The sequence below is a fragment of the Borostomias antarcticus genome (assembly GCF_949987555.1).
Source record: "Borostomias antarcticus genome assembly, chromosome: 3".
NCBI lineage: Eukaryota > Metazoa > Chordata > Actinopteri > Stomiiformes > Stomiidae > Borostomias > Borostomias antarcticus.
Genome location: NC_140236.1, coordinates 17,229,728 through 17,255,935, shown reverse-complemented (window position 1 = coordinate 17,255,935; position 26,208 = coordinate 17,229,728). Strand labels below are relative to the sequence as shown.

The following is a 26,208-nucleotide window of genomic DNA, read 5'->3' as shown; positions in this document are numbered from 1 at the left end:
CATAGATGCTTCATAGTCATGGTCTGACATACACAACACCCCCCCCCCCCACACACACACACTCACACACACTCTCTCTCCCTCTCTCTCTCTCCCTCTCTCTCTCACTCTCTCTCTCTCTGACAGGGCAAACCACTATCCATCATTACAGTAGTTCGTAAGTTGCCATGGTGACAGAATGCTGCATATCTAGCTCTGCCTCACTCCCTCAGCGCACACACACACACACTCACACAAACAACACAAACAACACACACACACACAAATGCACAAACACTCACATAGACACACACACATGCTAGGGGTGGATCAGAGGTCATAAACGTGCATGCAGGTTAGCGATGATGTGGTCATCATGAGAGAGATCTTTGATGGGGAGGTCCTCGAGGTCCCCGGCCCCTGTCCCCCCGCCGAGCGCACCCAGGTCCGTGCTCTCACAGCTGCTCTGGGGCGACTCTGGAGGGGGCTGGTACAAGACACTGGCCAGCAGGAAAAACACGGTCCCCAGCACCTGGAGAGGGGGGAGGGAGAGAGAGAGAGAGAGAGAGAGAGAGAGGGAGAACGAGAGAGAGAGGGAGAACGAGAGAGAGAGAGAGAGAGAGAGAGGGAGGGAGAGAGAGAGCGGGAGAGAAAAAGAGAGAGAGAGAGAAAGAGACACAGTTTCAGGTCCATGTATGTTTGACATTATGTTTCTCAGTGGTTCATGTGGTATGTTGGTATGTTTCTTTGTGGTCCATGTATGTATGGTGATATGTTTCTGAGTGGTCCATGTATGTATGTATGTTAGTATGTTTCTGAGTGGTCCATGTATGTATGATAGTATGTTTCTGAGTGGTCCATGTACATATGTTAGTATGTTTCTGAGTGGTCTATGTATGTATGATGATATGTTTCTGAGTGGTCTATGTATGTATGATGATATGTTTCTGAGTGGTCCATGTACTGTATGTGTGACGTCATGTCTCTGGGCGGTCCTACCTTGTATATGAGGCCAGCGATGAGCGTATATCGACTCATGGCAGAGTTCTGGTAGAGGTAGCATGAGCCCTGCTCCCCACACTGGTCCTGCCACAGCAGGCATGCGATGTCGATCACAGAGCCAAACGCGATCGGGCCCGGGATGCCGCCTGGCGTGGGATACCAGATCACACCGATGTCAGACCAGATGGTGGTACCAGATGGTGATGCGATATATGATCATGTTGAATTGTGGGGCAGCTTTGCCAGACACAGATTACAGTGAAACCAATCTCAAATTAAACCTAGTCTAGATTTAAATCCAGTCTACAACAGAAATTCGCCTTGGACATGTTGCTAGTCCAGAATTATTGCTGATCCATGTCTTGTGAATTCATGATGTTATATTATGTTGAGACTAGGGGGCGACTGACCGTCCTTCTCCCCAGTCTGAAGAGATCCTGGGAGATCATACCTAGAGTCCGCACTACGATCCACTGGATCCCCAGGCCGAACGACCTCTGGCTGTCTGGAACACACCTGCAGGGGGCGACAGAGATGCTGGTCAGAAACACGCACGCATGCAGACGCGCACACACACACACACACACACACACACACACACACACACACACACACACTCTTACACAACCATGCACACACACAGGGTCTGACTACTGAAGCATAGAGATCTGTGCTATACATGCATCTAGTCTGGGTTGTCCAAGTTTTGTCTATCTATCTTTCTATCTATCTAGTCTGGGGCATGTCTCTTTCGCAGTTGTTTCACCGGTCTAGAGGGGAAGCGCCTAGGATGTCGCATCGCATAATCTTCCGGCCTGGACCGGAAGAAGAACAGTTGTTGTATCTATAATTCCGGAGGCTAAGACGCTGCAGTGGCTTCAAATGTGTGATATTATGTATCCGGCACACTTCTTCCATGACTTCTTGAAATAGTTCTTCAGGTATGTCCATGTTTTCTTCCATCGATGTAAGTAAAGCAAGCGGAAGTAGGAGGCGGGCTCTACAGGCTTGAGCCGGAAGAAGGGGCGGGGCTTAAGGGCTACTATCTATCTATCTATCTATCTATCTATCTATCTATCTATCTATCTATCTATCTATCTATCTATCTATCTATCTATCTATCTATCTATCTATCTATCTATTATCTCATTGGCTGATGTCAGTGTGGGTCTCTGTCTCATTGGCTGATGTCAGTGTGGGTCTCTGTCTCATTGGCTGATGTCAGTGTGAGTCTCTGTCTCATTGGCTGATGTCAGTATGGGTGTCTGTCTCCCATTGGCTGCTGCGGAGCCTCGCCCACCTGAGTGTGGCAGTCAGGGCGGGAATGGAGCAGAGGAAGGTGAAGGAGATGACGATGAAGAGGAAGGTGAGGAAGGCTGGCATGTGCTGACAGCTGCTGCTGCACTTCCCGGCCAGGGCCAGACCCTCCTCGCCCCACGACACGTTACCCATCACACAGCTGCAGCCCGCGAACACCTGCACACACAGGAACACACACACATACACACACACATGCACACACTCATACGCAAGCACACACACACGTGGACACACACACACACACACACACACACACACACACACACACACGCACACAGAGACCAGCGACTACAGTGAAAGAGCTTTACAGTGACAAACAAAATACCTTCTCTAGTTACACTTTTTTGGCTTGTGCGCTACTTTTAAAAAGACCAGCTCAACAAGATCTACTCCCCTCCAGTAGAGTGTAGAGGGTCCCTCTGAAAAGCCCATAAAAACAAAACAAAACAAAAAACATTTTAGTTCCAAGCTGAGCAATGCAATCAAGCAAAAGTTCCAGCTAGGGGTTCCTTTCAGCAATAAGTGATTCTACATTACAATACAGTCAGTCATTGGGGGGCGAGGCAGACACCTTCTCGTGGTGCCCCCCATCAGTAGCTGTGATTAACCACTGTAGACAAAGCAAAGTCTGCCAACTGAGGGCCACCACCCAGGCCTCAGGCGGGGAGAGAAGCCGGCGGAGCTTGCACTCGGCTCTAAACCCAGAATTCTGCAGCTGAACTCCGAAGGTCTCACCCCCAGTAAAATTGACATCATCGAGCACCTGGCCTGCACCACCAAGGCCCTCGTCATCCTCCTCCAGGATGGTAGGTCTAGACACTCCCGCCGTCACTGCCCCATCTCTGCAAACAAAATCGCATCACAATAAAAGTGGGACATATGAGGGCAAAGACCGCAAATAGTCACGTCTCGTGGCAAAAAGTGTCTGACCTCTGGAAGGCCACAACTCCTAGCGGCGATAACATCTCTGGTAAATTCACACCGGAGGAGTTCACTGCTGCCCTCATGTGAATGAGGTAAAGCCAGGGAAAGCTCCGGGGCCTGATTCTATCTGCCCGGAGCTTATACTCCATGTCATGCCTGCCTTGAAGTCCTTGTTAAAAGCGTTCCTATCTTCCTGCTTGCGCCAACTCAAGATCCCCAAAATCTGGAGAAGAGCCCTAGTTGTCATGATCCCTAAGCCGAACAAGCTTGAAGGGGACCCCAAGAGTTACCGCCCCATCTCTCTGTTATGTATCCCCTTCAAGATCCTCGAGCGTCTCATCTACGCCCACGTTGAACCAATCATCGACCCGCTGCTCCCACAGGAGCAGGCCGGGTTCCGATGCGGGAGATCAACCGTAGATCAAGTCACTTTGATGACTCAAGACATCGAGGAGCTTTTTGGCTAAAAAGAAGTCCTGAGCTGTCTTTATAGACCTGACGGCTGCCTACGACACTGTATGGCACCGCAGCCTCACCTACAAGCTGCTCCGCCTGCTGCCGGACAGGCACATGGTCAGCATGATCATGGAGCTTGTCCGAAACCGCAGCTTCACCCTCACCACCAGAGATGAGACTGGCAGGCCGTGGAGGAGACACTGAGCCAGGACATGCAGAAACTTCCACCTTAACAACAAGGAAGCATAATGTGAGCTCCAAGTGCACACCGACGAAACACTCCTGCCATACAGCACCGAACAAACCTACCTCGGTGTGACATGGGACAGGTCGCTCACGTTCTGCCGACACCTCAAATCATTGCGCAAGAAATTAACAGCTCGTGTGCCGTTGATGAGGCAACTGGGCCGATCAGGCTGGGGTGCCGGTGCAAAAACACTGCGCACAGCAGCCCTAGCCCTGGTCTACTCGACCAGTGAATATTGCGCATATTGGTGTCGCAGCGCTCACACCCGCCTCATCGACCCACCTATCAATGAAGCCTTGGGCATCGTGACAGGATGCCTGCATCCCACTCCTGTGGACAACCTTCCCATCCTCGCAGGCATCCAGCCCGCTGGCCTCCGCCGCACAGGAACTACAGCACGTCTCGCCTGCCGGGCCGTGGATCTTAACCGCCTGCTCCACGACAGGCTCACTGCAACAGCGGAGCCTCCCCGGTGTCTCAAGTCGAGACACCCTTTTGTGCCTGCCGCACAGGATCTCCTGCAGCAATGCAGAGATCTTAACATCAGCGAGGCAGGATGGGCGGACCACATCTGGCGTGCGGAATGGGAGGCAAATACCTCCAGACTCTGTGATTTCTTCCCAACCGCTGGTCCTTCCCCTCCCGGGGAAGCCAGGTGGGTGAGGCTTAATCGCCTCCGGACCGGCGTCGGACTCTTCCGCTCATTGATGCACAATGAGACATACCGGACACCCAACGGAATGAATGACCTGATGTTTTGGATGACAAAACGGTAACATGGCTCCTGGAGGTGTGCTCGGATATATAGCCCGGGTGACCCATCACCCAGGCTTGGGGTGGTAAAAGGATAGCCCCTCGGCCCCAAGTCAGGAGAAGAGAACACAACACCTAACCCGCACGAAGAAGAAGATTACAGTCATTTAGCAGACACTTTTATCCAAAGCGACAATATTTGTACCAGGAACCAAAAAAAAAATTCTTAAAGGGGTTTTCCCATTTTGTTTGAAACCCATTTTCTGGAGAGTGTAACAGGATCCTGTACTTAAATCTTTGACAGACGTACAGTAGTTGATGGCAGGAGATGTTTAGCGCACCTGTCTGCCGGTGGAGACCTGCGTGTGGTTGATGGAGCTGCAGCCGGCATGGCAGGGTGAGTAGTACATCACGCCGTCCGCCCCGCACACCGGGTTATACAGCTCCCGCACGCAGCCGCAGTCCGCGTTGCAACCCACCGTCAGGTTCCGCTCCAGCAACGACCTGGGGGTCACACAGTCATCACTGTAGCTTAATGCAGCAGAGACAGATAGACAGAGAGGAGGAGAGAGAGGGAGGGAGGACGGGGAGGAGAGGGAGGAGAGGAGAGGGAGGAGGTAGAGAAGAGTGGCAGCAGAGTTGTGGCGGAGGACTGATTGTATTGTAACTCATGAGCGGGATTAAGTATATTGGGCCCCATGAAAAATATATTCCACTGGGTCCCTTAATATATGATGATCATTGGCTGCTGGTTTCTTGGACCCCATCCAAGCTGGGGCCCCCTGAATCACTCTCTCCTTCCCCCTGTTAACGATGTCCCTGTATTGTACTAATCACCCCCATATTGTATGTGTCTGAGCTCTGAATGCTAAGTGTGTGGAACAACTCCAACCCTCTAGCCCACGCTAGCAGGCCTGTGCTGCCCTCTAGTGAGCAGTTTAATCTCACGCTTCACTGTCTCCTCTACCCTGGTATATGAGCATCTTCATGCTATATACTGGTTCTAAAGCACATCTTTTCACGTGTCTTTCAGCTGTCTGCTAGCCTTTGTAACAAGTAGAATTTAAACAGACAAACGTCTGCATTAGAGCCCAATAATCTTAGCCTTGTGAGACCGTCCTGATCTAGCGAGCTCCCTTTCTGTTTCTCTCTGCAGATCAGTCTAGTCTTCCCCCCGAGGCCTTGACAGACTAACTCCTTCAGCCAATCAGCATAACAAAACTTTTGCCAAATCCAGTAGGAAAACAGATTTTATGCAGAGAAACTCCACTAGGGCATGCTCTTGTTTTTGTTTAGTTGTTGTTTATTTCTGGAATAATACTAATGGCTGTGTTTATTTTAACGTTAATGTTACCGCTTGTTGCGTTGGGAGACACCATCAGCCTACTGTTTTGCCAACGGCCTGTATTTCACGTCATCAACTAAGGGAACCAATCAGGGGCTGGGTCTCAACTGGGGGGCAGAACAGCAGTTAGAACACAGTCCCTGATTGGCCCAGTTACATTGTAATCTCTGGAAATCATTAGAGATAGGGGGAAGGCCAGACTGATCTGTGGAGAGACACTGGATGTGAGATCAGGATGGTTTCACAAGGCTTTACGACTACCATTAGACCAAAGAGGAACTCCCTATAGTCCCAGCAGGATGATGTTTGTGCTTCTCCAGTCCCAGCTGAAGCGCAGCTCTGACTGTAGTCCTGGTCCTGGACTCACCTGTTGCTGGGCAGCGTGGGGCTGTGCTGGGCGTAGTCCTGGTCCTGGTCCGGGTGGAGGTGGTGGGAGAGGCCCTGCTGGGCGGGGCCCGGGCCGTAGGGGGCGGTGACTCCGGCCATGGGCACGTTGGGGCAGTGGAGGAGGAAGATGAAGATGGCCAGCAGGCTGACCAGGGCGCTCAGCATGCAGAAGCGGATGATGCCGCGGCAGCGCAGGTTCAGACGCTTGACGATGTAGCCGCCCAGGAAGGTGCCGCCGCCGCCCGCGGGCACCACCATGTAGCCTGGAGGAGGAGGAGCAGAGGGAGGGGGGGTTAGTGACACCACCATGTAGCCTGGAGGAGGAGGAGCAGAGGGAGGGGGGGGGGGACCGGGGGGTTAGTGACACCACCATGTAGCCTGGAGGAGGAGGAGCAGAGGGGGGGGGGGGGGGGGGGGCAGTGACACCACCATGTCACTGGAGGAGGAGCAGAGGGAGGGGGGGGGGGGGTTAGTGACACCACCATGTCACTGGAGGAGGAGCAGAGGGAGGGGGGGGGGGTGTTACTGACATCACCATGTAGCCTGGAGGAGGAGGGGGGTACGGGCAGGGACCATGGAACTGTTAAAGTGTGGGAGTACAGTAGCCTGTAATGTAGACAGTCTATGGGCCAAATCCAAAAAAGGATTGAGCAGCTTTTGCAGCTGCAAAACCTGTGCAAATGAGACCAAACAATTTCATCCAATCCACAAAACACACGCAAAGGGTGAAAGGTATTGCAAGCTGCACCGATGAGCAAATAGCTCCACGGCTGCGCCAGGCTCATTTCAATGTATGTAAATTAGGTATTTCCGTGCAAAATTTCCCCAAATAAGCCTTGCGTCTGATCCACAAAGTCTATGAGCTAACTGCCACACGCAGTAAGAGAGGTGCCAATACCGCTTTTGAAAAGCTGGTATTAACTGCAGCTGTCAGCGTGCACTCTCTCCTTCTGTCTCTTCTCAGAACTTGTGAAGTTTGAATGATATTGAATTGATATTGGATGATATTAAGGGCAAAATATTTATAGAGGGAGATTTAAAAATAAGTTCAGCCAGCTGCGATGCACAGACACAAAAATAACAGATATTTTCTGCAAAAAAGTGTGGTCTGTCGTTTTCATTATGATCCAATATGTATCCTGAAATATGGAGAGAAGCTTGAAACACTGGGGAAAGATCCGACTATATCCACGATCTTGTATATATATACAAGAACAAATTGCATTCAGCTGGTGGTAAGTGCAACACATATGACATGCCTGGACTCTCCGAAGGCACCGTCATGCCAGGTGTGTGCAAGTACATGGCTAATTGCAATCATGCATGCAATCAATGTGCGCAAACTGCACACAGTTGGCAAATTTGTGGGCGTGTTTGCCCGGGCATATCATTAGAGAAAATGTTTTGTGGATATTGTGCTAAACTGGAGCAGATTTCCGTTGCAATTGCTGTGCAAAATATCAAACTATTAGCGGGATAAATCCATTCTTTGTGGATATGGGCCTATGTGTAGAATGGTAAATGGTAAATTGACTTTTATCTAAAGTGCTTTACAATAAAGGCCTCTCATTCACACACACATACATACCAATGGTGGCAGCTGCCATGCAAGGTGCTAGTCTTCTCATTGGGAGCAATTTTGGGGTTCAGTGTCTTGTCCAAGGACACTTCGACATGTGGACAGGAGGAGCTGGGATTCGAACCGCCAACCCTGCGATCATTGGGCGACTTGCTCTACCTCCTGAGCCACAGCCACCCCTAGAACAGGTGTTACTACTCTGCTACTACTACTAGCTCTGTCTGCAGAGCTAGAATAAACCCTATCAGGCAACTGCACACAGGCTGCTCTGTGTTCTCCTGACCAATAAGACTCCGGCCCTGGTGTGTCCAGTCCAGGGTTCTGATAGGGTGCCTAAGAGGAAGCAGGAAGCGCCGTCCCCGGGACCTTACTTCAGAGAAATATGTATGGTAGGCAACCACAAGAGACCAATCATTTATTGATCCTGTTTAAATTGTGCCATGACCATACACATATGATGTTTATTAATGTTAAACATAATTTTGCAAGACAAGAAAATCATTGTCTGTTGTAAAACTGTGAAGCAGTTATTCCCGAACTAAGTATTATACTAAGTATTGAAACCTCTGATTGAAAAAATCACTATGGCTGTGTTCAAATGGCATACTAACATACTGCCTTCTACATACTCAATGAGTATGGACTGCATACTGCCTACTGAATTCATAATAAGCCATTACCAGCAGACTGTTCACACTGAAGTATGCAGCTAGGTATCCCGGAATGCATTTCTCACCGGCAGCGATAGCGGGGATTTTAAAGATTAGGTTAAAAGCTGTTGTAATTTTGTGTTTACAAGTGTTAATATGTAGTTTTATTAAGTTTTCATATGTTTTCAGGTGAGAAAGTAGTCATGTAGATTCCTAAAATGTGGCCAGTTTATCAAAATAACTCATTGATATATCTGATCTGACATTTGTTTTTCACTTCTGTAGGCTAACGTTAGATAGCGTAGGTACATTACTAACGTTAGATACCTTTTACTGCGGGGTTCTACAGAAATGTTGGAACAAATAGCTAAACAAGTTATAAAATGATTTGGTGGCCAAATCTTTAACTAGCTAAGCAGCGAAAGTAACTAGCTTACTATATTGTTGTCTTAGCAGTTAGCAAAAGAACAGGATTAAAAAAACGAACTTTTTCCTTCATATGAAGCTACTGTCCGGGACCATTCGTGACTGCTATAAATAAACTAGATTTTATGCATTACAAGTGGCATCTTTGTAATAATGACGACGTAGACATGTTAAGAATGCATTTTCACCATATACATTCCCAAAATAACAGCTGTATGTAAATTTGCTGCATGTATATTATTGCCAGGTTTGTTGTGTCTGATTCAGACATAACAAACCTGGCCAGCGGCCCCGTTCCCACGCCCGTCATACGTTACCTCACAGGACATCCTGGATCGAGATAGCTGCTAACATCTTTTTATCATTTAATACTTGATCCAGCCAACATGCCTCTTACCAGAGCCAGACGACGGAGGCAGTCAGCTGGTCGCCTGCGGTACTTGATTTAGATGAAGCCTACATGATTTTTTCACCCTGAAGCCTAACATTAACTTATCTAGCTCACTAGCTCGCAGTAGGCTATATCATCACCTTGCTAAAGTAATTGCCTAAGTCATTATTTTCAAGTGTTTCAGGAGACAGAATAATGAAACGGCCTAAGTCACTCACATTTTTGATTTAGGCCATTATAAAAACAGCCTGATCTTTTCAATGTATGATGTGGCAGTTTTACCAAAGGAGGAGCTGACTAGGCAATTCGTTTAGCAAGGTGATGAGAGAAAGTGAGAATTTTCTTAAATTACAATCTTTTAAAGCATCACTATAATTACTATAATATAGCATTACTTTGAGCCTCCCACCCTCCCCCCCACCCCCACACACACACCTCCCCAAAGAGCCATTGCTTTTTGGTCAGGCTGCATGTGTAAATAAGAATGTGTTCTTAAAATGCTTGCCTGGTTAAATAAAGGTTAAATAAAATTTAAAAATCATAAGATACACTGACAGACTCATGAATAAATTCATGTTTAATCATCAATCATCTTTAATCATCAATCTAACTTAATAACTTCTGATGCTGATGGTCAGCAAGGGCATTCAAGGGGTGTTCAGGAGGCTCATCCGCTTCCCGAACAGGGATGAGCTGGAGGAAATCGAGGCTGGGTTCCAGCAGCTGTCTGGTTCCCCAGCTTTTGGGAAAGTGGCCGGGAGCATCGATGGGTGCCACGAATTGTACCACGGGGTCAGTTTCCAGCGGAGTACTTTAACAGAAAGCTATTCCACTCCATCCAGTTCCAAGCCATCTGCGATCACAAGGGTCGCTTTCTGGATGTCCATGTGGGCTTCCCTGGCTCCGTGCATGACGCCCAGGTTCTCAGGTGCAGCCCCCTGTATGTGCACCAGCTGTACCCACCTCCAGGATGGTGCCTCATAGGGAATGGAGGGTATCCCTGCTTGGCCCAACCCATTTGCCTGATGACCCCATTCTGTGAGCCTGTCCGGAATGCTGTGAAGAGAAGGTACAACACATGCCTGTCCAGGGCAAGGTGTGTGGTGGAGAGGGCATTTTGGGGTGCTGAAGACAAGGTGGTGGTCCATCTTCCTCAAGGCGCTAGAGGTGAAGGTGGAGTTTGTGTCAGAGGTCATTATTGACTGCCTGTTCCTCCACAACCTCTGCATTAAGGGAGTGCCCGAATACGAATACGGTATTCGTATGAGCACAAATAGTAGCTTTTTCCCGAATAGTAAATTCGTACGAATATTGTAAAAAATATTCGGGAGGGGGGCGAACATCAAATACTGTATGAGCGAGCAATACGCACACGTTCTGTCTGCTTGTGGACATGACACGACGAGGGAGAGAGAGAGAGAGAGAGACAGAGGCGCACACATAGACATATACACTAGACGCCTCATTGACGTTGATTTGATTGCTGCCGGACGAAAAATGCGGCCGCCATCTTGGTCCGGTACGGAGCTCCGCGAGTCAACTAGTGATGGGTCGGTCGCGAACGATACGGCTCTATGTGCCGGCTCTTTTATGTGAAAGATGATAAATACATAGTTGTTAGCTGATAGATACAACTAAAACTGTTGGATGCTGCTGTTTTGCACTTTGTAATTTTTTATTTTATTTATTTATTATTGATGTTATTTGACTGTTATGGATAGTTCAAAGACAAAAATATTTGTTTCTACTTATCTTCTAGAGTTATCTCTTGATGCAGGGTTACTTTTACTGACTGAAACTGCTGAGGAGATCGGTTGTCACGTGACAGCGGTACCGGACCAATATGGCGGCCATATTTTGCGCCGCTCAATCCATTACGAGTCATCTCGTGTTCATATCTATGGGCGCACACGCTTGCAGTCTCGCACCTATGGAACGCCAAATGGGTCATAATTCGCCTTGATTTTTCGCCATCACCATGCGTGTTTTCGTTGAAAAACGCCATATTGCACGGCGCAAATCCTCGCAATGCGCCGTTTAATAAGCGCCTGGCACCGCCAGGCGTCGGTTATGGTTAAATACGCCTGTCGCCGTCAGGCGTTTATTAAACGCCGCCAGGCGTCTCATAAGCAAATTTTTGAAAGGTACCGCCCACTGGCCTCTACGGTGACTCAGGTAGTACAATTTATCTCTTTCCTCCAGGCTTGTGATGTCTCTGGTCCAATCAGGCCATTATGGCCGTGAGTGTCATGTGAGGATATGCTACTGTACACGTTGACCAAGAAAGATGGCACGAAATAACTTTCTGCTTCACTGCAAAAGAACATTAAACGACTGCACACGTCTTCTACTTTCGGACAATATCCAAGCTGACAAAATCCAGCCTACTTTAACAAGGCAAGGCAAGTTTTCACTGTTTATGAATTTGCATACATAAATCTAGCTACGTTGGTCAACTGATAGTAGTGGCTAGTTAGTATTATGACATATTATGACAGAACAGTTATGGCATTATTCATGTTTTTTTAATTACTGTATGGGGAACATTTTAATAACCATTTATGTAAGATTTCAGGGACCTATTTCGATCGACTAATAGGCCTATATCAAATAATGCTCCCACTACAAAGTAGGCTAATTGTATTTCACCATTAGGCTAGGCTACTGTAAGAATATGGGGAGAATATATTTTACTCTAGACTCAAGATATGTTTATTGCCTGTCTATTAAGACTTCAGGGGTAGCATCTATCGGCCAATATCCTCTAACGCTTTTTACCATCGATTTGATCGAGTAGTAGTACACTGATTACCTATGTGAAATGCAATTATAAGTCGTTTTGGATAAAAAAAAACATCTGCTAGATGACTGTAATGTAATATAATAAAAACATCAAGGTCATTCCATTACTGATCTATAGCATGTTCTTAAATGTCAGCAGTACTTTTACAACTCTTTTTGTGAGCAATACTCTCCATGGGCATTTCAAGTAATGGTCCTCTATATTGTCTTTAGTAAGCATACTTTTGTCTAGTCTTCTAATCAGTGGGCTTCAGCAGTACCGGTCTGTGATTCCCAGTGGAGCCACACCTGGAGTTCCTGCATGTTTAGGGGGCGGAGCCAAAGCGCATCTTCCCAGAGGCCAACACCTGTATTATAACACTGAGACTGCCTATCCACACCTCATATGAAGTGTGGAGAGTACATGGAGAGTGGCATCTTATAATCTCCTCTCTTTGGCACAACACAGTTTGCCTTTTCTACTCTTCTTTTACCTTCCAGCCTTCCTCCTCCTGGGCAGGGCTCTGTGTGTAGTGTGTAAATATGTTAAAGCTGAGGCGTAGGTTATGTGTAATGTACCTGACCACAAGTTATGATGAATTGAGCTATGTAATGTTTAAAAAAAATACTACTAACAAGGTTTGTGTGTTCAAGTTGAGGTGAGGTTTATTTTATCAATTAATCTTAATAAAGCAGTGTCAAAGATTTGAACAATTTTGGGGCATTTAATCAGAAAAGGTCCTCCTGCAATCTCCCATCCAGGTAGAACTTGGTGGCGGACTGGATAAGGTCATCTCTTTCCTCCAGGCTGGCGATGTCTCTGGTCCAATCTGGCCATTAGCACCCACCAGATCTCTTGACTCTATCATATCGTAGTAAATTAAACCATTAAGATGTTACAAGAAATCAGTCTCAGATCAAATTAACAGCTGTATTTATGAATTACTGCTAGTACACAAAGTACTAAGTAACATATTATTTAAAAAAAAACCAGAGTGAATCATTTTTCAAAAATATTACAAAGAGATAAAGTGTGTGAGAGGGAAGATGAAGACAGAACATAAAACATAGCTCTTCCTTGATGTGGACCAGCTTGTCCCAGGCCCACTCCAGGACACAGCGCAGGGTCACTACACCCTGCCTGATCTAGAGGCATACACACACACACAACACATACAAAGCTCATTTTAGTGACAGTGACTGGTTGGCGGTGTGTATCAGTGGTTTGTGTGCAGCCTCACCCTCAGTAGTTTACATAGGCAATAACACACAAGAGGGAGTACGTGGTTATTGGCACGGCAGTGCTGCGGTCATAAGCCCTCAAATGTGTTATTGCTTTTATGCAACAGCACTGCAGTCGTTACATATTTTTTGTTGAAAAAGATGGGTTTATAGTGTTTGACCATGCAGAGCTCTAAAAGTGATGACAAGTACCTTAAACTGGATCCTGAAACTGATGGGGAGCCAGTGTAAGGAGGCCAGGATTCAAGTAATGTGACAGGACATTCTGGACCTAGTCAGTAGCCTTGCAGCAGGGTTTTGGACCATTTATGTGTGTGGAGGGGCATATACAGTATGTGCACATGTGTGTGTGAGAGTGTGCACAAAGTTGTATGTGGTGGGGCAATATAACTGTTCAGGTGTGCAGGGCAGGTGTAGGCCAGGCCTCTGCTCAGGCTGCGGTCAGGGGGCCATCATCTCCACCACGCCGTCCAGGGACTCACCCGCTCTGGAACATACAAGAAACACACACACACCACAATGGATAAATCTAAGGATAAATCTGAGACTGTCTTCAGACATCCTTGACAGTTTACTTTAATTTTTGTACTGCCATTATGCACTGGCTGTACATGTTTTTTTATTCTCCAATAAAGTCTATTAATCAGTCAAACAACGCTGGCCTTCACTACTAGCCCTGTAGAGTAGCAGAGCAGTTATATACAGGAGATAGAACTGGTCCGTCCGTTTCAAATACCAGAGAGCCAGGCATCTGGGCGTGGTACCAGCGGTTGATGTCAAAGACCCCAATGTAGGTGGAGGGTTTTCTCTGGCCATAGGCCTTCACCTGCCAGCTGCAACACCCAATAAAAAACAACCAATAAACAAAATACAACAACCGATAAACAACCCCCTTCAACCCTCTAACTCCCTCCCTTCCCCTCATAATAGGCATCACAGCGTATTTTTAGACTGAGACAATATATTGCATTGTATGTTTTGCTTTCTGAAGTCTCTGCAAATACCTCTGCAAATAATGAGGTGGTGATGATTAATTGCAAACTACCAAGAGACACAGAAGCACCAACTGTAACTTAACTTTAATATGTTTGTAATTGTTAAATGTAGACTACTGCTAGCTAATGGCAATCTGCCGGTAGGTTAAGTTTAGGCAAACATTGTATTAGCTATAGGCCTACTGTCTGTAGCCATCATTAGCTGAATAGTGTTCTAAATCTGTAGCTAGCTAGCTGGCAATCAAAGCTGTCTTTGCTAAATGCTTTTATTGAATCTATTTTCTATTAATTATTTTATCTTTTTTTATTAAATGCTTTCGGTACTTAATGAGTAAAATAGTTCAAAGCTGGTGTAATATAATAGCTAGATAACACTGTAATATGTTATTAAAAGTAGCCTAGTGCACTTACCGTGTTCTGAAGTGGACCCTCATTCGGACAATTGTACTACCCGAGTCACCGTAGAGGCCAGTGGGCGGTTTCAAAAATTTGGTTATGAGACGCCTGGCGGCGTTTAATAAACGCCTGACGGCGACAGGTGTATTTAACCATAACCGACACCTGGCGGTGCCAGGCGCTTATTAAACGGCGCATTGTAAGGATTTTTCAACGAAAACACGCCTGGTGACGGCGAAAAATCAAGGCGAATTATGACCCATTTGGCGTTCCATACGCACCTGCTGTCTGTCTAGACGTCTAGACAATGCGGAGAGGGAGAGAAAGTTTGGAGCGCGCTGAGGAGCCAGATAGTAGGCAGACAACGAACATATGCAGCACCGAGGGCTTTTGTCCCTAGTTAACTGGTTTATTGAGACAGTTATTGGATTTTGTTTTCTTGTCGTAGCCTACCTGCTGCAATAGCCTATGTGAACTGTAGCGTTTGTTTGAGCATAGGAGGACCGGTAGCTTGTTAGCTCAGTGTAGTATATCTAGCATACGCTAGCTATTTCAGCTACGCATGCTCAGCCTCTCACTAGCCTATATTATATCCGGCTATTTTTAAATATTAAATAATTATGAAAGTATATTTTAACAACTGAAACACAACTGATCAAATGTTTGATCCATGCCGTTCAGTTATCAGCACAACAGAGTAGTCTAGTGTAGGCCTAAGATAGGCTATAATCAAAGTCCTTATCTCTGATATAACAATAATAAACTATTTAAACAGATTTAAAAATAATAATAATTTCACTACAATACCCTACTTACCCATGGTTTAAGCACTGTTGAAACTTCAGTAGGCTATAGGCCTACAATTAGGCCTATAGTCATTTTCCTCGGCTTATTGGCCTATAGCCTAGGCTACATTTAATTTTATAATTAATTTCAATTATATTTATAGTAATACATGTTTATTGCTGGGTTTGTGAAAACCATTACTAGTAGGCTACACCACGCTGCCTGTGTCACATGGTTGCAGATAATATATTAGATATTATGACACAGGACAAATAGAGCTACTATAGCTGTTCTAGCAAAGTTGCTATGAGGACATATATTTTGATTTAGAAAAATGTTTTTCAGTTTCTAACTAAATGTAGAATGTCCCCTAGTTAAGGGTGGTGGTGGGGTTCTGATACTTAAAGGACAATGCTCATTTTTGACAACCTGGACCCTTTTTACGACATATTATAACGTTTGACTCACCGAGATCACTTTGGTGTAGTTCGGAGGCATGTAGAAGAAATTAAAATCCAGCGCGAGCCAGTATATCCATGTAATGGCGGTGGTGGGAGCACTGGGAATGCAGTTTCTAGAAATCTATTTTCTGCCGCAAAACGGTTGTTTTCATCAATCTGTCTTTATGAATCGCTAGTTGTGCTTACATACAGCGTAGGCCTGTTGTGGTTTTTCACATGCCTCTGTAATATGATCTTTAGAAACATCTTTAGACACGAAATAGCTTCCTCACTTGCTCCAGCACGCATGCGCACAGCGTGCTGGAGCAACGATTGCGCGCTGTGCGCATGCGTGCTGGAGCAAGTGGGGAAGCTATTTCGTTTCGGATATACTGGCTCGCGCTGGATTTTAAATTTCTTCTACATGCCTCCGAACTACACCAAAGTGATCTCGGTGAGTCAAACGTCTTATAATATGTCGTAAATAAGGTCCAGGTTGTTAAAAACGAGCATTGTCCTTTAATAGTTTGTCAATGACAATGGGGACATTTTGGAGCCTGATGAAGGTGGTGATGGTGATGATGAGGATGATGGCGTCGACAGAGAAGTCAACGAGCCACTCCAGCAGTCTGGGGACACCCTCCGAAACAGGCTTGCAGCTGCAGTGTCTGCTCCCAATGTCCTGATCCCTGTACTGCAGGAACATGATTATTTTAGAGTAGGAAAAAAGTGTTGCACACCCTGGCTATATAATAATAAACCTGTTTCTGATTGCACTGGCTGTCTCCTTCATTTTCATGAACCCTTTTAAATTAACAATCCTGCAGTGCTGACCATTTGTTTTAATCCCCCAGGTGGCACTGTTCAACAACAGATATACGTCCTAACATAAATAAGTACATGGAAGCCTAATAATTGTATTACTTTGATTAGAACAAAGGTGTTTGTAGCATGGATCTAAGATGAGGGGGGTTATTAGCCAACTAACGTTAGTGACCAATAGGCTTTCAGGCCAGTCGAGCGGTAGATACAATACCAACAGCAATGAAGATACGTTCATTATGAATAATTCGCATAATATTTGACCACAAGTCGTTTGGTTACTCACATTTGTACGTGATTTGTTGGCTAGTGCCAGGGCCGTCTGCTCCGTTGTCTGCCATTGCACAGTCTGAAGAGACGCGATGCATTTTGGGGAAGTTGAGTAGGAGAAGTAACCTCACGCACCATACCCATGAATTCTGGCAAATCTAGTATACATCCGTGCATTTCTCACATACACAAATTTCACATACTATGTAGTGGGAATCCACTACATACATAAATTGACATCATGCATAGTATGAATAGTATGTTAGTATGCCATTTCGAACACACCCTATTAGTCTGGCCATGTTGAGAGCTGCAGGAATGCGAAAGGAGAGTTAGTCAGTTCTATAAGAGCTGGCATGCAGGACCGTCTCTATAAGGGTTTGGTGACTGTTAAACGAGTGTAATGTCAGCTAGCTAATATTAGTATGTGTATGGCCATGGCACCTGTCGGCTAGCTAATATTAGTATGTGTATGGCCATGGCACATGTCAGCTAGCTAATATTAGTATGTGTATGGCCATGGCACCTGTCAGCTAGCTAATATTAGTATGTGTATGGCCATGGCACATGTCAGCTAGCTAATATTAGTATGTGTATGGTCATGTGGGTGCTGCGCTATGAGAACACACTGGTAGAGAAACCCCCCTAGGTGGGATAGCGCCACTCCATATGGAATAAAAGTACAAGACTTTCTGCCGGCCGATAGTCGAACCTCAGATCGAAGAGGAACCACCGACCAGCTCTTCACTCTCGCAAGGATCTTGGAGGGGGCTTGGGAGTTTGCCCAACCTGTCTACATGTGTTTTGTGGACTTGGAGAAGGCTTACGACCGGGTCCCTCGAGAGGTCTTGTGGAGGGTTATGCGGGAGTATGGGGTGAGGGGATCCCTACATAGGGCCATCCAATCCCTGTACACCCAGAGCGAGAGCTGTGTCTGTGTCCTCGGCAGTAAGTTGTCTTCCTTTCCGGTGGGAGTTGGCCTCCGCCAGGGCTGCGCTTTGTCACCAATCCTGTTTGTGATTTTCATGGACAGGATATCGAGGCGTAGTCGTGCGGAGGTGGGTTTGCAGTTTGATGAGCTGGGAATCACCTCACTGCTATTTGCAGATGATGTGGTCCTGATGGCATCATCTGCCTGCGACCTCCAGCACTCTCTGGATAGGTTAGCAACCGAGTGTGAAGCGGCCGGGATGAGAATCAGCACTTCTAAGTCTGAGGCCATGGTTCTCAGCAGGAAACCGGTGGTGTGTCCGCTCCGAGTAGGAAATGAGTCCTTACCCCAAGTGAAGGAGTTCAAGTATCTGGGGGTCTTGTTCAAGAGTGAGGGAACCATGGAGAGGGAGTTTGGCCGGAGAATCAGAGCAGCTGGTGCGGTTCTGCAGTCACTTTACCGCACTGTTGTGACGAAAAGAGAGTGAGCCAAAAGGCAAAGCTCTCGATCTACCGGTCTATCTTCGTCCCCACCCTCACCTGTGGTCATGAAGGATGGGTCATGACCGAAAGAACGAGATCACGGATACCAGCAGCCGAAATGAATTTTCTCCGGAGGGTGGCTGGGGTCTCCCTGAGAGATCGGGTGAGAAGTTCAGTCATCCGGGAGAGACTCGGAGTAGAGCCGCTGCTCCTTTGCGTTGAAAGGAGCCAGTTGAGGTGGTTCGGGCATCTAGTGAGGATGCCTCCTGGGCGCCTCCCTAGGGAGGTGTTCCAGGCGTGTCCGGCTGGGAGGAGGCCGCGGGGTAGAGCCAGGACTAGGTGGTGGGATTACATCTCCGCACTGGCCTGGGAGTGGCTAAAGATTCCCCAGGCAGAGCTGGTTGATGCTGCCAGGGAAAGGGATGTCTGGGGCCCCCTGCTGGAACTGCTGCCTCCGCGACCCGACCCCGGATAAGCAGATGAAGATGGATGGATGGATGGACTTTCTGCGGCTCAGTTTACATTATTTTCATTGCTGGACTGCTGACATAACATAAATACACGGAAAATACACGCACAACCAAGAGAGAAAAGTGACAGGTGCTAGATTAAAAACTATAAACTGAAGAAAGAAAAGGTCTGCAGTTACCAAAGCTCCCTAGTGATTTATTGGAGCACAGCGTTTAGTTTGGTTGCACCTGAAGAAGGAAGGCCACACCGGCCGAAATGCTGTGCTTTAATACATCACATGGGAGCTTTGGACACAGGTGTCTTCATCAGAAGAGCAGTGCTTGCTCTGATGAATCCAGGATCAAGAAATGATTTGTCTCTAGCCTCTATTTTTTTCCGACTGAAGGTCCCCAGCGAGGGGACTGCGTTTCCTGCTTCCGTTGAGGGACTCTATTCTTATTCTAGGTGTGCAGCTCCCCCTGGTGGAGGACCTGGGGCCTGTTCAGCCGCAGTGCCGGCCCTGCAGACGAGTGCGGGGCACTCACCGAACCATGTGGCGGCCTCTGAGGCGCTGAGGCTGAACTGGGACTCCAGGAACTTGGGTCCGAAGGTGGACATGCCGGCGATGAGGGTGGCCTCGGTGGCCCCGGCCAGACACAGGAACAGGAAGGTCGGGTTCTTCAACAGGAGCAGCACCGACCTGGAGAGAGAGAGAGAGAGGGAGGGGGGAGGGAGGGAGAGACAGGCACAGAGAGAGATAAACGAGGGAGAGAAAGAAAGCTAACTTCCTCATCTGGTCCTGCTCACCTCCATTCACCATTGACGCCCTCAGTGAGGCCTGTCCTCAAGTGTGTGGTGCTCCCCTCCCTGGTGTCTCTGCTGGTTTAACCCCTTCACTCCCCTCCCTGGGGCCTCATTTATCATTGAGGTACGCCTTCTTTTACACGGCCTTTTCCGTGATTTTAAACGTACGCCATTTCCCCCCCCCACAGCGCGATCTATCAAGCCAAAAGGGCGAAAATGTAGTCGCCTTTCTACGCGCTTTTGTAGGACACCTCTCAAGTTGTCGTACCGATTTACACGGTTTTCTACAACCTTTTTGAACACAGGGGGAACTGGCGACGCAGGTGGTGCGTCGGTGAATTACAATGTTTGATGGAGAGAATAAGAGCGACAGTTTATGAACACACAATCATGAAGGCTAATAGCCCAATTCAGCACAAACATATATCGCAATGCAAGATTAGACGTGTCCTCTAACCGGCTCATTAATGGTCCGATATGGATTTGTTCCCCAAACTTAACCTATGCGCACACCTAATGCAGGCACTCCATCAAACGGCAATAATTGACCAATTAGATTGTCATTAATATGTGATCATGTGGACCTGTTTGCTGTTTGGTAAGAATATAAATGACAGTCCTCCTGTGCGTAATGCGAGCCTAAATGAATCCGGCGCTACTCGGCCTACTGGCCGAGATAGAACTCCAAAGAGGTGACGGCGATGGCGACTGCACCCACATAAGGGCACCATCATTGAATGAATACGTCAATGTGAATCGCAAAAATGTGCACACTATAAATACCCAAATCATATGTGACGCCAACATGCTCATCACAAGTGTAGTGGCACGGTGGCCTGGCTCCACGCATGACTCATCCATCCTGGCGCACAGCAGGGTAGGGGCTAGACTGGAGGCAGGCGCTGCGCGTGACGGCTGGCTTGTTGGTGTGTGCATAGCCAAGATATATTATTTTTCTTCTTTACTTTAATCTTTATTAGCATTTTCCATCCATACAACGACAATACAATAAAACATAAAAACTTACAATAACAGTTTATGGGTACTTCCATCCATGCAGCTTTTTTCTCTGAATCAAATATTACAATTTTAATATTAGTGGTATCATCACACTTCCTTCTATAATCCATCCATTTTTCCCATCTCCCTTCAAACTTTCCTTCCTGCATCCTCAATGCATGCGTGAACTTCTCCCTAACATAAATCTCTTCTACAACACCCAGCCACTGCTCCTTGGTTGGGGGTTCCACCTTATACCAAGCGCTCATTATTGTCTTTTTACTAGCAACCAATAGTACTTTCACTAGGTATCTGTCCCCTCCTTGTACATCATCCTGTGTTATGTTTGCCAAGATATATATTCAAAGCTGATAAGAATGAGAACCAGTCAAGACCCCACCACAAAATGAGGACCCATCTGCCATGTCCCTCTGGGCCTCTAGGGTCATGAGCCTCCAGCACAGCGTCTGAGAGGAAGCCCAGCCCTCAGGGACCCGTGAGGCAGGGACGCTGGCAGCCGGAGGTGGAGGCGTGGGCGGTGGAGACGGAGGCGCTGGAGATGGCACTGGAGGTGGAGGCCGGCGCGCTGGAGGTGGAGGCACTGGAGGTCGTGGCGCTGGAGGTGGAGGCTGCAACCGGCGGGGGCACGACCGTCAGGTCAAGGACCACTGCAGACTCCCCCTCCTCTGAGTCCCACCCCACGAGTCTGGAGAAACAATTTCAGTCATTTTCTTTGAGTTTGTCTGTTAACTTGATTATGCATTAAACATTTCATTGTGTAGCCATATTCAATTGATATGTTTTTCTGTTGGCAGCCAGAAAAATGCTTAAGTGTGATTTACCGGGTGATTTAGATGAGAGTCTTAATTTCCCAGAGGGGAAAATGTTTAATGTGGTCTAACATTATGAAGTGATCATCTGTGTTATCGTTCCCTGTTTTTGGTCCTAAATCAATCATAGCCTACCACAGAATGTGTGGAATGTTTGCTTTCCTCACAGCCACATAATACAGCATGTCCGTGTAGCCTACGCCAAATACAGGATGCACGAAACGTACAGTAGGCTACCTAAACTGTAGGAGCAATCAGACAAATGTAGGCTCGTACAAATAGCTTACCTTCCGAAGATGATTTTCTTTCCTCGCGTGGACCTCACCAACAAGCACATGCACCTCCGTCTCCGAAAAGTTTCTCTTCTTTCCGCGTTTTTCCATAAACGTAATTGTCTTGCCTTTTTTTCTCCACGCTATATTATGTCAGTTCCTTCCGGGTATCCACGTTGTGCGCTGTCATAGTTTGGACCATATATGGTTGAATTTGGGCGTGGAGAGGGCGGAACACGAGACGCGTGCACGTCCGCTCTCTTCTACGACACCGTCGGATTTTTCTTTGAGGAAAGGCGCAGCAGCGTGTACGCCATGTTTGATGGATCCGAAAAGCGTGTAAATATTCTCGTCGTACGCGACATTTCGCCTTTTCCTAGTTTTCGTCGTACGCCCTCTTTTACACCTGAATTTACACACTCTTTGATAAATGAGGCCCCTGGTGTCTCTGCTGGTTTAACCCCTTCACTCCCCTCCCCGGTGTTTCATTGTGATTACCTGCTGCACCTGTGTCCTGTTGATTTGAACCACTTGCACCTTATTGTGTCTTCGTTAGTCCTGCTACTGTATTCCCTCCTGTTCTTTTTTTGTCCAGTATGTCCGGTGTTAGACCCTTGTTTGTCATGTTGTGTGTTCCTCCTGTTCCTGTCGTCACCCTCTTCGGATTAAAACTTGATTTCTCCTGCTTCACCTGTTTCATCTGCTTCTGAGTTCTACCTCCACCATCTTGCACGCAACCGACTCTGACAAAGCACTTCCACAACTATTAAAACCTCTGTGGTGTGTTCCGGTTGTGTGTGTGTGATGCTCTGCCCCCTACCTAGGCATGTCTTTGACTGACTTCCCGAACTGGGGGTCAGAGGCCGTGACCTGGCTGCCGTCCTTCAGCTGGTGGGCCTCCGACACACGCATCGCCACGTACTTCTGAGACCCTGCAGAGAGAGAGAGAGAGAGGGAGGGAGGGAGGGAGGGAGAGAGAGAGGGAGAGAGAGAGGTAGGGGGAGAGAGAGGGAGGGGGGTGAGAGAGAGGGAGGGAGAGAGAGAGAGTGAGAGGTAGGGAAGGAGAGAGAAAGAGAGAGAGAAGGCGGTAGGGAGGAAGAGAGAAAGAGAGGGAGAGAGAGAGGGAGGTAGGGAGGGAGAGAAAGAGAGGGAGAGAGAGAGGGAGGTAGGGAGGGAGAGAGAGAGAGATGAGAGTGTGTTATCACATGGTGTTGTTGCCCTGCTAGGTAAACAGTGTCTATCAGCCGGCAGTGGGAGGGGAGTGTGTGAGTATAGTACCTGGTAGTTGCCGTGGGTAACCCAGGATGGGAAGGGCGATGACCAGCCCTGCGGCCCCCCCTGCTAGGAAACCGATCCACCACGCCCCCACCCACAGAGGGTTCTCTGGGGTCAGCTCCGTCCTGCACACACACACACACACAGGTAGGCAAACACACATACACACACACACACACACACAAGAGTGGGGGGAGAGTGTGAGAGACAAGCATGTAAATAATCGGGATGTTATTTGTGAACAGCCCATTGTTTGCTCTGTGTCAGATGAGGGAGCAGGAGCAGGCCTGTGATTGGCGGAGGAACAGCGCTCCATACTCACGCGGTGTGGATCTCCGTGTAGATGTTGAGGAAGTAGCCTCCCAGCAGGTAGCCTGCCGCCGGCCCAACAATGGCCGCTGTGTAGAAGATTCCTGGGGGGAAGGACACACACAGAACACAGGGCGTGTCACCACACCACCACTTCCTGCCCTCCTGCTTCCTACTTCCTGTCTACCCAGAGTTGAAAGAGCTCATTGTTTCTGCGGCGTCTGCTCCCACGCCCCGGGATGGTCACTGAGGTGGCGCCGGCCTCTGACTGGCTGGGAGATGAGGAGAGAGGGCGGAGGGCGCTCTATTGATCTGGGTGGTGACAGTGCAGAGCGGGGCGGATGGCAGGACTACAGGATGGTCAAAGAGGCAGGGCACACTGCGGCAGGGACATTGATTGGTGTTGCTGGCAGGTGTGTGTGTGTGGAGGGGGGGAGGAGGGGGGGGGGGGGTTGGGTGGATGGATGGATGGTGTACCCACCCATCCATTCATCCATCCAACCATTCATCCACCCACCCCCCCCCCCCCCCCACCCCTCCACACACACAAGGAAGTGGTCCATTCACCCACCCACCTATCCATCCATCCATCCATCCATCCATCCATCCATCCATCCATCCATCCATCCATCCATCCACCCACCTATCCATCCATCCATCCATCCATCCATCCATCCATCCATCCATCCATCCATCCATCCATCCATCCATCCATCCATCCATCCATCACAGCTCACCTATGTAGACTGGTGCGTAGCTGGACTTGACGTTCTCGTCCAGGTAGGTGACCCCCAGCGTGTAGAGGGGCGTGGCACCCACCCCGTGGAGGAACTGGCCCAGCATGAACACGAAGCGGTACCCCGACAGGCCGACCCCGCCCCCCTCCCGGCCCCGGCACGGGCTGCCGCCGGCACTGGTGCTGTGGTTGGCTGAGCACACGCCCGTCCCCTCGGCCAGGCTGACCTGGTACGGCGGCGTGGCGAAGTGGGGCAGGGCGAACACCAGCGAGCCCAGTGCCATCACCAGCACGCCCCAGCCCAGCCAGCGAGGCTTGTGGCCCGTGCCGCCGAAGTAGCTGACGAACGCCAGGCAGACACAGGCGGCAATGTCGTAGGAGCTGGCGATCAGCCCCGCCTGGTAGCTGCGCAGGTCGAAGCGGCGCTCCACGGACGTGACCACAGTGTTGATGAAGCCGTTGACGATCATGCCCTGGAGGAAGGAGGCGGCACACAGGAAGAGCAGCACCCAGCGCGGCGTGTTGAACAGCTGGACGGCGTGCGGCGTCAGTGGCCCCCAGCCGCACAGCTGCTCCCCCGCGTCCGCCGGGACGAACCGCAGACCCAGCGGCCTGTCCGGCGGGGGGGGCGGGGAAGGGGGGGGGGCCTCGGCGGGCGCGTACAGCTGCAGGGGGCCGCCAGGGGGGCGGTGGCGGGCGGAGTCTCCGGCGCGGCTGCCAGGGGCGGAGTCCAGGGGGCTGCCCGCCTGCGAGTCGGCAGGGCTGTGCGTGTCCAGGGAGGAGGCGGGGCCCAGCCCCGGGGGGCAGTCCTGGAGGTCCAGCAGCTCCTGCTTGGAGCTGAAGGAGGCGTCGGCATTGAGCAGGACGGGCATGGGCCCTGGGGGGCTCTCTTAGGTGGGGAGGGGGGGTGTTTGGAGCAGTTGAGGGGGTATCTACAGGAGGTCAGAGGGGTGAAGGAGGGGTCGGTGTTTACACGGGGTGACTGGAGGTGTGGGGGGAGAGGAAGGCGGTGTGTGTGTGTGTGTGTGTGTGCGCGCGCAATGGAGGGGCTCAGCTTTACACTGGGTGTTGGACGAGATTCATCATGTTGGGGCTTCTGGGAAACAACATCCTGGAGAGGAAGAGAGGAGAAGAGGAGAGAGGAGAGGAACTGAAGGGGGGAGGAGGAGAGGAAATGAGAGGGGTAGAGAAGAAGAAGAGGAGAAGGGGAGAGGAGGAGAGAGGAAGAGTGTGCTGTCATGAACAACATGTGGCTGTGGGCTGTGGCTGTTCTGACAGCCACAGCCCACATCCGTACCACACCCTTAGCTCGTCTGCAGTATGGCCAGGACTGTAGAGAGAGAGAGAGAGACACACGCACTCACGCATGCACGCACACACACACACACACTATATCTCTCTCTCGCTCTCTTTCCAGCCCAACCTCTATCTCTTCCCCACTCAGTTGAAATACTTTGAATACCATTGAATATACCCTCTATGAAAACAATGGTGAGTATGCCATAAAAGCTACTCGTACTGTAGATAGTTAGCCTAAAATATATTTAACCTAGCACAGGGCCAGGTAGTTAGCCTAGCACAGGGCCAGGTAGTTAGCCTAGCACAGGGCCAGATAGTTAGCCTAGCACAAGGCCAGGTAGTTAGCCTAGCACGGGGCCAGGTAGTTAGCCTAGCACGGGGCCAGGTAGTTAGCCTAGCACAGGGCTAACAGAGGTCATAAGCTCTCCCAGGACCAGTTCTTCTCTCCACAACCAGAGGTCAAACAGACACATGGAATATGCTCAGTCAAAGTGAAACAAAAGAGACAATAAGGTTTTATGATGTGTGTGTGTGTTTGCGTGTGTTTGTGTGTAGATGAAGTGAACCCAGTCAACCCAGTTCAAACAACTGTAGGTTTGGGCCGAATCCCAATTCTCTTTTCTAGCCCTT

General features: G+C 48.7%; 1 protein-coding gene across 1 annotated transcript; it reads right to left on the bottom strand.

Annotated features, from left to right (window-relative positions):
* Positions 1-316: 316 nt before the first annotated feature.
* slco4a1 (solute carrier organic anion transporter family, member 4A1) lies at positions 317-25,151 on the bottom strand (the record flags this gene model as incomplete). The annotated part of the gene is made up of 11 exons (XM_084462056.1): positions 317-511; positions 979-1,127; positions 1,433-1,497; positions 2,282-2,457; positions 5,023-5,185; positions 6,394-6,676; positions 19,600-19,754; positions 22,780-22,891; positions 23,238-23,359; positions 23,557-23,647; positions 24,281-25,151. 11 exons carry the CDS (start codon positions 25,149-25,151, stop codon positions 317-319), a joined length of 2,382 nt encoding a protein of 793 aa, XP_084318182.1.
* Positions 25,152-26,208: the final 1,057 nt, after the last annotated feature.